The 12,156-nt window shown below is 48.8% G+C and overlaps 1 protein-coding gene across 1 annotated transcript in view; it reads right to left on the minus strand.

Annotated features, from left to right (window-relative positions):
- The window catches only part of SLC12A8 (solute carrier family 12 member 8), a 145,706-nt gene extending 134,308 nt beyond the window's left edge, over positions 1-11,398 (minus strand). The window contains exons 1-2 of the mRNA XM_084802149.1: positions 11,381-11,398; positions 10,488-10,564 (exon numbers count right to left, since the gene is read on the minus strand). Of these exons, the coding sequence (XP_084658275.1) occupies positions 10,488-10,535 (48 nt within the window). The 5' untranslated portion in view covers positions 10,536-10,564; positions 11,381-11,398. The remainder of the gene's footprint in view (positions 1-10,487; positions 10,565-11,380) is intronic.
- Between the last annotated feature and the right edge of the window lie 758 nt (positions 11,399-12,156).

Genomic DNA, 12,156 nt, shown 5'->3' on the forward strand with positions numbered 1-12,156 from the left:
AGAGGGAGTGTTCAGTGGGTTCCCTGCTCATTTTTCCAATTAAAAAATAACAAAAGAATTTACAAATCCCGTGCTGGCTGGTGTCTATGTCAATTTGACACACGCTAGAGTCATATTGGAAGAGAAAAACCTTCCTGAGAAAATTCCCCACCAGATAAATCTATAGAGAAGCCTGCGGGGCATTTCCTTGAGTGATAATTGACTTGGGAGGGTCCAAACCCCTGGGGACAGGTGGTCCTGGGTGCTATAAGCAAGCGAGCTGAGCAAGCCATTAGGAGCAAATAAGTAAGCTGCGTTCCTCCGTGGCCTCTGCATCAGTTCCTGCCCTGACTTCCCTCTGGGACAGACTGTGTGGTGGTTTTGAATAGGTATGGCCCCCATAGACTCATGACCCCCCAGGAACAGACGGAGGAAGAGACTCAAAGTGAGTCTCCTCACTAGAGGCAGGGAAGGAGGAGGTAGAGAGAGGACGGGGAGGGATGGAGAGAGTTTGGATAATGGGATGTCAGGATATAAGGTCAGGGAGGAGGAACTAGCCCGAGTGTTTCATAGCACCAGGGGTGACTATAGGCTGCAGAGATTGGCTACCCGTTCCCAAAGAGAGGAGCTTAAAGGTCTCCAGCACACGAATGATTGGTGTTTGACATGGAAATGCTAATCTACCCTATATGATTATTTCATTGTGTATTTAAATAATATGGTGCTATACCTCATACATATGTTTTATGTTAATTAATATTTTTAATTTGGAGAGCCGGGTGTGGTGGTGTATGCCTTTAATCCCAGCACTTGGGAGATCACTGTGAGTTTGAGGCCAGCCTGGTCTACAAAGCAAGTCCAGGATATACAAGGCTACACAGAGAAACCCTGTCTCGAAAAACAAAAAACAAATTAAAAAAAAAATTGGAACCAGCAGTTAACAGTGCTTGCTGCACAAACCTAATGGCCTGAGTTCGATACCTGGATCCATAACAAAAGGAGAGAGTTGTTTCCTGAAAGCTGCCTTTGGAACTCCATATGTGTGCCATGGCGTGTGTGCCCCCGCTTTCTCTGTTTCTGTCTATCTGTCTCTCTTTCTCTCTCAAGCACACATACATAAATAATAAAATTTATTTTTAAAAGATATATAAGAGAAGGGAAAAGAAAGAAGGAAGAGTGCAAAGGAGGAAAAGAGTGAGAGAGGGCAGAGGAAGGAGGGAAAGAAGAAAGTAAAAAATAAAGATAAAGGAAGAGGGAGGGAGGGAGGAAGGGAGGGAGGGAAGGAAAAGGCTTCAAGAAGTCACTGGGGAGTCAATTATGCTGGTGTGTGCAGAAGGCCCTGTGAGACTCCGGCCTGCATCAACTGCCGGTTCCCAGCTCTGCTGACGTCTATGTTTATTCATTACTAATTCATCTCTCTTCTACAAACCACACATCCGGAAGCTCCTCAAAGTCAACGACCGATGTGGCTCAGAGCAAGGACTCTGCCACCTGAGATTGTCCTTGAACAACAGTGCCAAGGAACAGGGCTGGTGAACCCAGGATTGTTTACTAAGATCCCAGTCTCAAAATTCAGGACATAGCCCGACTTCTTGTCTCTACCCATGTCAGCTTCCTGCCAGGGCCTATTATGGGTCTATTATTATTCGAGACAGCGATATAACTGTAGCCATCAGCAATGGAACTAGTTAACTGTCTGCTCCCTCTTCAATCCTCACAGCCCGGGGAGATAGGTGGGATGGAGCTGTCTAGAACTGAGAAGATGCTTGGGAGCCCCAAGTCTTCCAGCTGGGGGCTCCAATGGGTTCCCAGACTGTGGGATGTGTACTTTGCCCTGTACCATACTCACTTAAAGGCAAGATGTCCTTTTCTTTCCCAAATTTGGGCCCTAGTACTCTGGGCCTAACTGTGTCCATCTGGTCTACCCTGTGACTGCTTGTGTGGCTCTGCTCATCTTTCCACTCTGAAGACTTGGAAAGCCTTTACCTCAGACTCTAGGACGTCAGCCTGGAGAGTGCTGGCTCAAACTCAGGACACTTTTCACCTTGAGAAAGGAAGCACTTGGTGACAGCCATGACGGAGTAGTTCAGGATGAGGTGGGGAACCTTCCACCTCTTTTTACAGAATGATCAAAGACTCTATCTGTAAGGCTCCCCCAGGCCTATTCGCCAGAATGCGGGCAGGAACTTCATGGCTTTGAACACTGTAGAGGAATGTTAACTCAGAACATGGCTGTTCTGGCAAGAGATCACATCCAAACATCTTCTAGGTCTGTGTGATCTGGCTGGAATACAAACACGCCTTTAATCCAGGAGACAGAGGCAACCAGATCTGAGTTTGAACTGACCTTGAGGCCAGTCTGGTATAGAGCAAGTATCAGGAAAGGGAAGCTTAGATTCAGGCATGGTGATACATGCCTTTAATCCCAAACAAAGGTAAAGTTAGTTTGTAGAAGGAAGCACCCATGTTTGAAAGTGATGTCCAATTGAGTGGCAGGAAAGGTGACAAATCAGAGAAGATTTGACAAAATAGGATTCACCCAACTCTCATGAGAATCGAGTAGAAGGGAAAGCTACTTAAGAGGCAGTTTTACCAAGACAATAATAGAGAGATGGGTTGCAGAGAGAGAACTCAGGTGAAGACGGAATGAGCCAGAGAATGAGAAGGAGCCAGAAAACTAGAGCAGATTGCTGAGTTAGTTTAAGGCCAAGCAGCGCAAGTCTGGGGCCAAGAGAGAAGCCAGATTGAGTAAGGCAGCTGGGAGAGGGGTTTGCGCCAGGAACAGCTGAGTCAGAGCAGCCAGCCCAGGGCTCAGAAAGAACAAGTAAGGGTGAGGTTACTAAGCAGTAAGTCTCAGAGGCTGAAAACACTGCAGGCCTAAGTTAGATTGTACAGAGGCTAGAAGCTTCCAGGACTAGGCCTAGGTTAGCAGAAGGAGGCAGTGAGCCTCCCAGACAACAACTGAGCCAGGAGAATAAAAGTTCCCTTTACACAACCTCACCACCTATACACTGTTTGGCGGTTTAAAACTTTCAGAACCAACTATATTAAAGAGGAGAGCGCTCATTGCAGCTACAGAAAACACAGGTCTGTAGAAACCTCAACGATGCCAATAACAATCCAGCTGCCAGAATTCAGAAATGTGAGAGAAGTCGGGGGGGGGGGGGGGGGGGAGAGAAGGGCGGGTGGCCTACGTCTTATTATTTTGGTATCAGGAAACGACAAGTAAACTGATAGTAAAACTAATAACCCAGAAATGGGGGGGGGGGGCGTCCGTGTTTGAATTAAAGTGATCATGATAATGGGAAGAGGAACTAGAAAGCAGAAAGCATCTGCAGCTGCTGGCACTGGGGACCGGCTTTTATTTAAAGAAAAAGTTACAGGGCCGGGTGGTGGTGGCGCACGCCTTTAATCCCAGCACTTGGGAGGCAGAGGCAGGCGGATCAATGTGAGTTCGAGGCCAGCCTGGTCTACAAAGCGAATGCAGGAGGACAGTCAAGACTACACAGAGAAACTTTGTCTCAAAAAAAAAAAAAAAAAAAAAACCAAAAAGAAAGAAAAAAGGAAAAGAAAAAGTTACTACATATTAGAAATGCTTTAAGCAGAGCGGGGCTTTTCCATTTGATTTTGCTAAGCTGTTGTGAGTGATCTGTTTATAGTATTCAGTGGATGGAGCCTCAGTGTCCGCCTTCTGAACCGCGTTTTAAATGCATTTTGGGAGGTCCTTGTAGAGCAAATGCCTGACCCCCACAATTTCTGTGCCTTTAAAATGAACTGTAACTTGCAATTGTTCTCCATTATTCATTAACCAATAACCAGGTAAAGTTAAGATGTGTCAAATGAGCCATGACATTGGTTTCTTTTAGTTAAAACTCTGTAAATAGGGGGATACATGTTAGAGCAAGGACACAATTATTTCCTTCTCACAGAAGGGTGCTAGGTCTCCATGGCCCTTGGCAACCACAGGTGTGATTTAGGAGCCTGGGAGATTCAGAAGGGACCATCGCGGAATTTTCATAAAAATAAGAGGTTTGTTTTTGCCCGTGGGGACAAAATATGGGGAGTGTACATAAGACCTGGCATGGTTGGGGTGCCCAACACCCACATGTTACACACCCAAGCTTTTGGTTCCCACATAGCAGAGCGACGGGGACCCTTAAGCTGTGAGTCTTGGGCTCCTTAGGGAGGAGGACGGCCCCTGTGGTTAACAGTCGCTCTTGACTGCTGCCTGGACTGGCTGTAGACTTGGTCCTGTGGGAGGGCGTTTCCAGGACAGATTAACTGAAGGAGGAAGGCCCTTCCCCGGTGTAGACAGCACCTTCCACTCTCAGCCTGGATGAAGACGACTGGGGAAGACACAGGGCTACTTGTTTTCCTGCCTCAGCTTCTTGCACCTATGCTGCTCCCAGCATGCTTTGCTGCTATCAGAAACACATGGACTGAAGATCAGTAGCTCTCCAGAAAGCCTCTAGGCCAGTGGTTTGTTACCTGAGGGTCGTGACCTCTTTGGGGGCCACGGTTCAGATATCCTATATAACACATATTTACCTTATGACCCATAACAATAGCAAAATTGTAGTTATGAAGTAGCAACGGAATAACTTCATGGTTGGCAGTCACTAGAAGATGAGGAACTGTATTAAGCACCTACACTAGATGTTTGGTCAGGATAATAGTTTAAGCACTATAGCTGTATATTCAGAGCAATGTGAATTATGCTACACAAATTTACACATCTCAGTATCATTCAACCAAATATCTCTAATAGTCAGGTATATTAAACCTATTACAAATTAATTTTTTTTAAAGAAAATTTTCTTCTTGGGCTGGAGAGATGGCTCAGTGGTTAAGAGCACTAACTGAGCCACTTGCTTCTGTCTCTGTCTCTCTCTGTCTGTCTCTCTGTGTCTCTGTCTCTTTCTCTCTTCTCTCTTCTCTGTCTCTCTGTCTCTCTTCTCTCATCTCTGTGTCTCTGTCTGTCTGTCTGTCTGTCTGTCTGTCTGTCTCTCTCTCTCTCTCTCTCTCTCTCTCTCTCTCTCTGTCCAGGATCTTGCTCTGTAGACCAGGCTGGCCTCAAACTCACAGCAACCCACCTGCCTCCGCCTCCCCGAATACTGGGATTAAAGGCCACGTCCAGCCTAGACTCTTTCCTCTGCCCGCTTTCTCCCTTACATCTACAGTAAAAATCTTCTCCATATTTGAGGAGTAGTCTTTTCCTCCCCCCCGCCCCCCATTCTGGCCAGGCATGAGATATAACAAAAGGCAATGCAAATGTTTCAAGTAACCCAAGCCACCCAGTCACAAGTAGGCAAAGTCAAATCCTGCTGGCTATCATAGAGAGCAAGGGCTCAGGCAGGAGTATGTCTTTTGTATGCAAACCAATCAATTCTCAGTCTATAGCTGCAGTCACTAACTCCTGAACCAGGATTTGGACCTGAATTATCCCAGGGCCAGTTACCCTGGGATACAGAGTCCAGAGAAATTCTTCAGCCTGGCCCATTTCCAACTATTCAATCCATCCCGCATCCCTCTTTCTGCAGAACCGCCAGTAAAAGCCTTAGTGTTTGGCTTCCTCTGACTCTTACCTTTGGCTGTCTGACTAAACCTGGTGCTTCCCCTGTGGACTGGCTGTCGAGGACTCAGAAATAGGAGCAAAGGTGTTTGTTTGTTATGATACAGCACCAATGTGTGGTTGCTATAATGCTGTCACTCGGAGCCAAGAACAGCCCTGACTGCATTACAAAGTCACTAACTGGTCTCAGCTTGGCCCTGCCACTTCTTGTCGTGTGCTTCGGGGCAAAACCGTTGACATCTCTGGGCTTACTCCCTGACATGCTAAACAAGGGGCTGGGCCATAGGCTCTCTGAGGACCCCCATCACCTGACAAGCTTGGTTTGATTTTCCTCTTGTGCTGTCTAGATTTTATACCAACTTGACACAAGCTAGAGTCATCTAAGAGGAAGAAATCCTGACTGAGAAAATGCCTCCCAAAGTTCAGGCTGTAGGCAAGCCTATGGGGCATTTTCATCATCAGTGATTGGTGTGGGCATGCCAAGCCCGTTGTGGGTGGGGCCACCCCTGGGCTGGTGGCCCTGGGTTCTAAAAGAAAGCAGGCCGAGTAAGCTATGAGGAGCAAGCCAGTAAGCAGCACCCCTCCACGGCATCTGCTCCTGTCTGCCCTGCTTGAGTTCCTGCCCTGACTGCCTTGGATGATGAACTGTGAAACAGAAATGTAAGCAAAATCATCAACCCTTTCCTCCCCAAGCTGCTTTTGGGCATGGTGTTCCATCACAGCAGTAGTAAGGCACCTCTTTTACTGGTGCTACCTTCCGGCTCACCACTGGATTCAAACTTGGCCAGACTTTCTTTCTGTTTACTGGTCAAGCTAATTTAGGTGGAATTGAGAAAAAAGAAGGGAAGGAGCCAAAAGTCAGGCACTGATGGGCAACCAGCACAGGTGACAAGGGGCAGGAGCGGGAGTGTCCACAGGCTAGGACCCAGGCAGGAATAGACGTTGGGAAGCACTTCCTTCCTGGTGTCACTCTGGATCTGGCCTCCCTGCCTTTTTCTTCCCGACTTTGCTGTGCTACATCACACATCCAATTGCCAGCTGGCCCTTCTGATCAGGTATACGGGTACCTCATGAACTGAATGTAGCCTCCCTACCTTAGCTTTACAAACGCTTACTGAATGCTTACCGTGAACCAAGTCCCCAGGCGATAATTTGCATGGATCATCTCCTTTATTTTTCTTAAGCCTCTAGAGTAGGTTCAGTCAGTACAGCCATGTCATAGGTGAGGCAATGGAGGCTCGATGAAGTTAAGAGGCTTGCCCAAACTAACAAAATTGTAGAGTCAGCTCTGGAGCCCAGGCTGCACATGCAACCTTGACCACCAGTCTGTTGGCGCTTAGAGCTACAACCCCATCTCGGCGAGTTCATCACACACACACACACACACACACACACACACACACACACACACACACACACACACACACACACACACACTCCTACCCTCTTTTGATCCTAAAATGCTGAAAGCCAAGCCAAGAATCCAGTCACTCACTTCTCTGGGGAACTCATAGGCTGCTACTCATGGCAGTCAAGGGACAAGAGGTCAAGACAGAAGGGTTTTACACAGCACACGCTAGCCCTGGCCTCTGCCCACTTAATCCCACGTTATACAGGCCCCAAAGCTCTTCACAGAATTCCCAACCACCACAGCTGGGGTAAAGGTTACAGAAAAGGTTCACAGGATGTTTACTGTGGGCAGCCACTGCCAGAGTTGAGCTTCAAAAACATTAGCTACCTTGCTACTTTTTGTCTCCCACAGAGATCCTTGATTTACTGTCCTTTACCCCCTGGCTCTCAAAGACGCCCCTGATTTACTATCTGGGTGGATTTATTCATAAATTCGGAGCAGAAGGCATAAGCCAAAAGAGACGAAAGCTTGGCCTTCGCCCCAGACACACCTACACTCAAGGAACTCCAGTCCTTGTCAATCAAACCAAAGTAATTGGATCCATCCCAGAATATAAAGATAAAGCACATTACCTGCTTAGAATAAGAAACTGTTTACTAACTGTTGGTTACCATAATTTTCTTCCTATCTCATCTAAGATGCATTTTCCAATACTTCAACATCTGAGGCAAATGGTAGTTTATCTTATCCCAGACACAACCAGCAAGGGCGAGTGGGCACTGCCTAGACTCCAGGCTTGGTACCAAGTATTGAGAATGCTCGCGATCTCCCCCAAGGAAAGAAGACAGAAACAGCCCACTGCCTTGCTGCGATGCAAGCGCAGTCTATACAACCATACAATGGGAGGCGTGGGCTGGTCATATCTCAGTGGGTCGGAGGGCCAAGACAGAAACTTTAAACTGGAAACTGAGGAAAGAGAAGCTGCTACTTAAAGGCTTTCAGCCGAGGACGCACACACACGGGGCAGTGCTGTAAAAAGAACCACTTCACAACAAAGGAGAAAGATGTTAGGAAGGTATGAACAGGCAAGAAATGGTACCCCAGACAAGGCAGCGCAGGAGAGAGGGAGATGCAGGGATGGAGGGCAGGATAGATGGAGGCAAGAGCTTGCGTTGCTTTTGTAGAGGAGGTTGGTTCCCTGTATCCACTGGCAGCTCATAGGATCTGTAGCTCCAGCTCCTGGGGACCCAACCCTACTGGCCTCTGCCAGCACTGCACCCACATGCACAGATGTAAACACAGACACATACATACACATAATTTTAAAAAAGCAAACTTTAAAAAAAAAGTGATGCACCTCAGTGTTTCTGTAAGGTGAACACCAAAGGCGTTGACACTGAACACTGTGTAGCCCCTGGGTGTTTAGGGACAGAACAAGACAAAAGGGTCTTTGGATGCATTTTTAAAACAGACATTGTTTTGGGGGAACTTAAAATGCTTGACTCTGCACGGCGACTGCCTGGTGCTTGTTCATTTGGTCAGTCAAACTAACGTTCACTGTCCACTTAAATGCCAGGCCCTGCCTAGGTACTGGGAGAGTTCCAACAAGAACCAGTCTAGTCGGAAGTAATCAGCTAAGACCGGAGGAAGGTGCATACCCTGGGGGAATGGCGTGGTTCGCCTGAGAGGTGGAGTATGAAGAAGAAGATGCTAAAAATGCAGGCCACGTCACGCTGCACAGTGCCTAGAGTGAGGACTCCCAGCTCTGTGGTGGATACAGGGAGCCACTGAAAGTTTTAAGCTGGGGAAAGAGGAACAGACCTAAGCCTGGTTGGCCAGGTTCCCTCACACAGGTTCGTTTCTCCTCTTAGGCTCTCTTGAGGGTTCACTTTCCCGCCTGAGGTTCTTTTTCATGATCAACACAGTGCCCACTATTAAGAATAGGCCATAAACAGTTGGGCATGGTGACGAACGCCTTTAATCCCAGCACTTGGGGAAGCAGAGGCAGGTGGATCGCTGTGAGTTCAAGGCCAGCCTGGTTTACAAAGTGAGTCCAGGACAGCCAAGGCTACACAGAGAGACCCTGTCTTAAGAAAACAAACAAACAAAAAAAGTCCATAAGTAAATGTTGAGAAAAATCACATAGTGCCCTAACCCTATCCTCACCTCCACCCCTGGCCTTTAAAAATACAGTATTTCTATGGATGCCAGGCTGGACATGAGCCCAAAAATCTTCCTGCCTTAGTCCCCAAAATGCTTGGGTTACAGGCCTGAGGCACCGTGCCTGGTACATACAGAGTCTTACTACCCAAAGAAAACACAGGGGAACTAGGTGAGAGGCTGGTCCAAGCTAATACATATGAGACCCTTGACAAATGAAGCCCTCTGAGGACCAGTGAGATGGCTGGCGTAAAAGAGCAATGCTGTCAAGCCTGACCCGCATCAGCTGTCTCCTGACCTCCACACTCCTGCTGTGGCATGTGCGCACACAAATACATACGTGAATAGTAATTTTTAAAAAAAGAGAGCCACTGTCTTAGGGTCCCCAGGCACACCAAGAACATGGCCGGATGCCTCTTTGCCCAGGAATCCATAGTGCCAGCAGAGAGTAATTACCTCTTTCTATTTCGTTAGGGCTTTTGGCAGTGTGATGGGTGGAAGCCAGGATATTACACTGAGCAAGAACCGTACCCCTGAGGTACACCTCCCGCCTGTGATGCAGTACCTACGAGCAGCAATTCTGAGTTTCTAATCATTCATTTCTAAGCAGCTTGACCACTCCTAGGACTAAGCGTGGAGATTTACAGTAAGTGCCAAGGTCAGAGAAATAAATGCTGGCCCGGATGAGGGAGAGGTATATTTTACTGAGCATTTACTGCCTGCCAGTCACCAGGCAGCATTCCTTCATGAGCATCTGTGCACAGAAGAGTGCTAACATCTAATTTGGACTCCCCTACTGCCTCCTGGCTTCCGGCTCTTGCTGTATGAACGAGCCTTCTTATAATGCTGGGACACCTCCCTGACCCTCTCTACAGTGCATGAATGCAATCCTGGGGCCAAGGGAACACCAAGGTGAGTGAACACGGGTGGCAGAGATCCAGCAAACACCTTCCATTTCTTAGGGGATCAATCCATCAATCCCATATCCACTACACATGAGATATTTACTATCACTAAAAACCAGCAAGAAGGACTTAATGAAGACAAAAATGAGCAGACATCAGGGAGCCCAAACCCTTTCCCCCTCCCGCAACTACCGTAAGCTTTTCTAAAAATAAACTCATCTTCTCACGTTAGTCTGATTGGATAATAAAAGGAGTTCACCTCATCTGAAGTCTCCGCTCCATTCGTCGAAGACTTCCCATGATGGGATGGATGGTAGAGGACCAAGCGCATGACAGAGAACGCCAAGGAAACTGCACGCAGCTAAAGGTTGTCCATAGCATCTTCTCAATGCCTAAATAAACTTCCGGGATAACTGCTCTGAAAATACTGCGCTGCCACGGTCCCCCTCTGCTCCTTGTCTGATGGTACCTGGCTTGCATGCCTCTGGCAGCTCCCTCACCACCCCTATACCAGACTTACCTGCTGGGCTGCCTCGTGGAAGAGTTCCTGTGGAGACCTCTGGGCCATTCTCTGGGAAGGGAGGTCCGGGGACCACTCTGGAAATCAAACATCATTCTTTGTCAGGCCAGCTCCTCCCTCCCTCTCTGCCTTTCTCTCCAGCCTTCCTCTGCACTAAGGCCCTGGATGAAGTAGAAACCTTGTTGGTCCCATCTGGGGACGCCACCGCAGCGGCCCCTTTAGTATTCCATTAATGGTCCAGAGCCTACCTATTCCTTTCCTACAGTCCCTTAGCCACAGGAACCCCAACCTCTCGCTCTCTGCTCCCTGAACTCCTGAAATTATGGGGGGGTGGCAGGTAGGCGAAGTCCAGGCTGACTGCTGAGCTCCCCAGCCCTTAAAGGCACAGCCCCACAGCCTCACAGCCATTTTCCCAGTGCCTTAGGAACCCTTTGTTCAGAACAAGGGCTTTGAGGTCTCGCTGGAATTCGTGAGCTCAGGTAGAATGGCCCATCCACAGGGCGGGAGCAGGAAGACTGGGGATGTCTTGAGAGTCTCGAGCCTAGCCAGATGAGGGCAGGTGAGAAAAAGACGGCAGGATTGGACAGTTGTGGCCCACCAAAGGAGTCGACCCTGGCTTTCCTGAGGCCAGGGACCTTGTCTCATGACGTTTGGAAGAAGAAAGGGAGGGGGAGAGAGAAGGGCCGAGGTGATCGCTCTCCATTCGGCACCGGTAAGATTCCCTAGAGTTGAGCCAATGAGGGGAGAGGAACGGGGGAAGATTCTTGCCAAGGGCTGTGTGTGAGACGCGTCGCCCCAAGAAGATCTGGGGGCTGTGGGGTGAGGTTCTGAACGCCAGGGTCAGGTCCTCGCGACCCCGGCCGCCCTTCCCCTCCGTAGACCGGCACCCTCACCTGCTCTTGCTCGGGATCCCGAGGCCACGCCCGCCCCACTCCGCCCCGCCACGTGGCTGAGCTCCGAGCTCCGGGCCACCTGCCCTGCAATCTCGCCCAAGCAGTCCCCAACACGCCCCGGCAAATGCTGAAGCATCTGCACCTGAGACCCAGGCCCTGAGCACCACCTGTCCTGAAGGGCGGTGGTTCAGCCAGGTGACACCAATCTGGAAAGGAAGGGAGCTCCTAGAGACGCGAAAGTGCCCCAGGCATGCTGAGAGGCAGGGGCATGGCCTTCACCACTTCAGCAAGACCACCAGACCGTCTTTCCTAGGGGTGAAATAAGGTTTCCAGGGGCTAGGGTGGCAGGAGGAGGGAGGCATTAAGGTACAGAGAGATTAAATTATCTCCATTTTTAATCTGGCATAGTTCCTAAACCTTAAATAACTTGCTAGGCTTCCATGTGGGCTTCTGAGAAACAGAAGGGCAGCTGGGAGTACTTCCCACGCCCACAAGGCTTTGTGTGAAATCCCTAAAAATAGAGGCTGTTCTTTTAAAACAAAAGGGAAGGCAAAATTCCGGGAACACTGGTGGCGCCCTATCCTCGCTTTGCTGCTCCTGCGAAGGTGTCTTATGTAAAGTTTGCCGTCTGATCCACTTTAATTGTACAGTTCAGTGCGGCTAATCTCGCGCACGGTGTCGCGCAACGATCCATCATCACTATACCCAAACTTTTTTCATCACCCCACACAGGAAACACACACTTAGCCGGCTCCGCCCATGATGCCCCAATCTTT

Source organism: Acomys minous (genome assembly GCF_964271855.1).
Source record: "Acomys minous genome assembly, chromosome: 11".
Classification (NCBI taxonomy): domain Eukaryota; kingdom Metazoa; phylum Chordata; class Mammalia; order Rodentia; family Muridae; genus Acomys; species Acomys minous.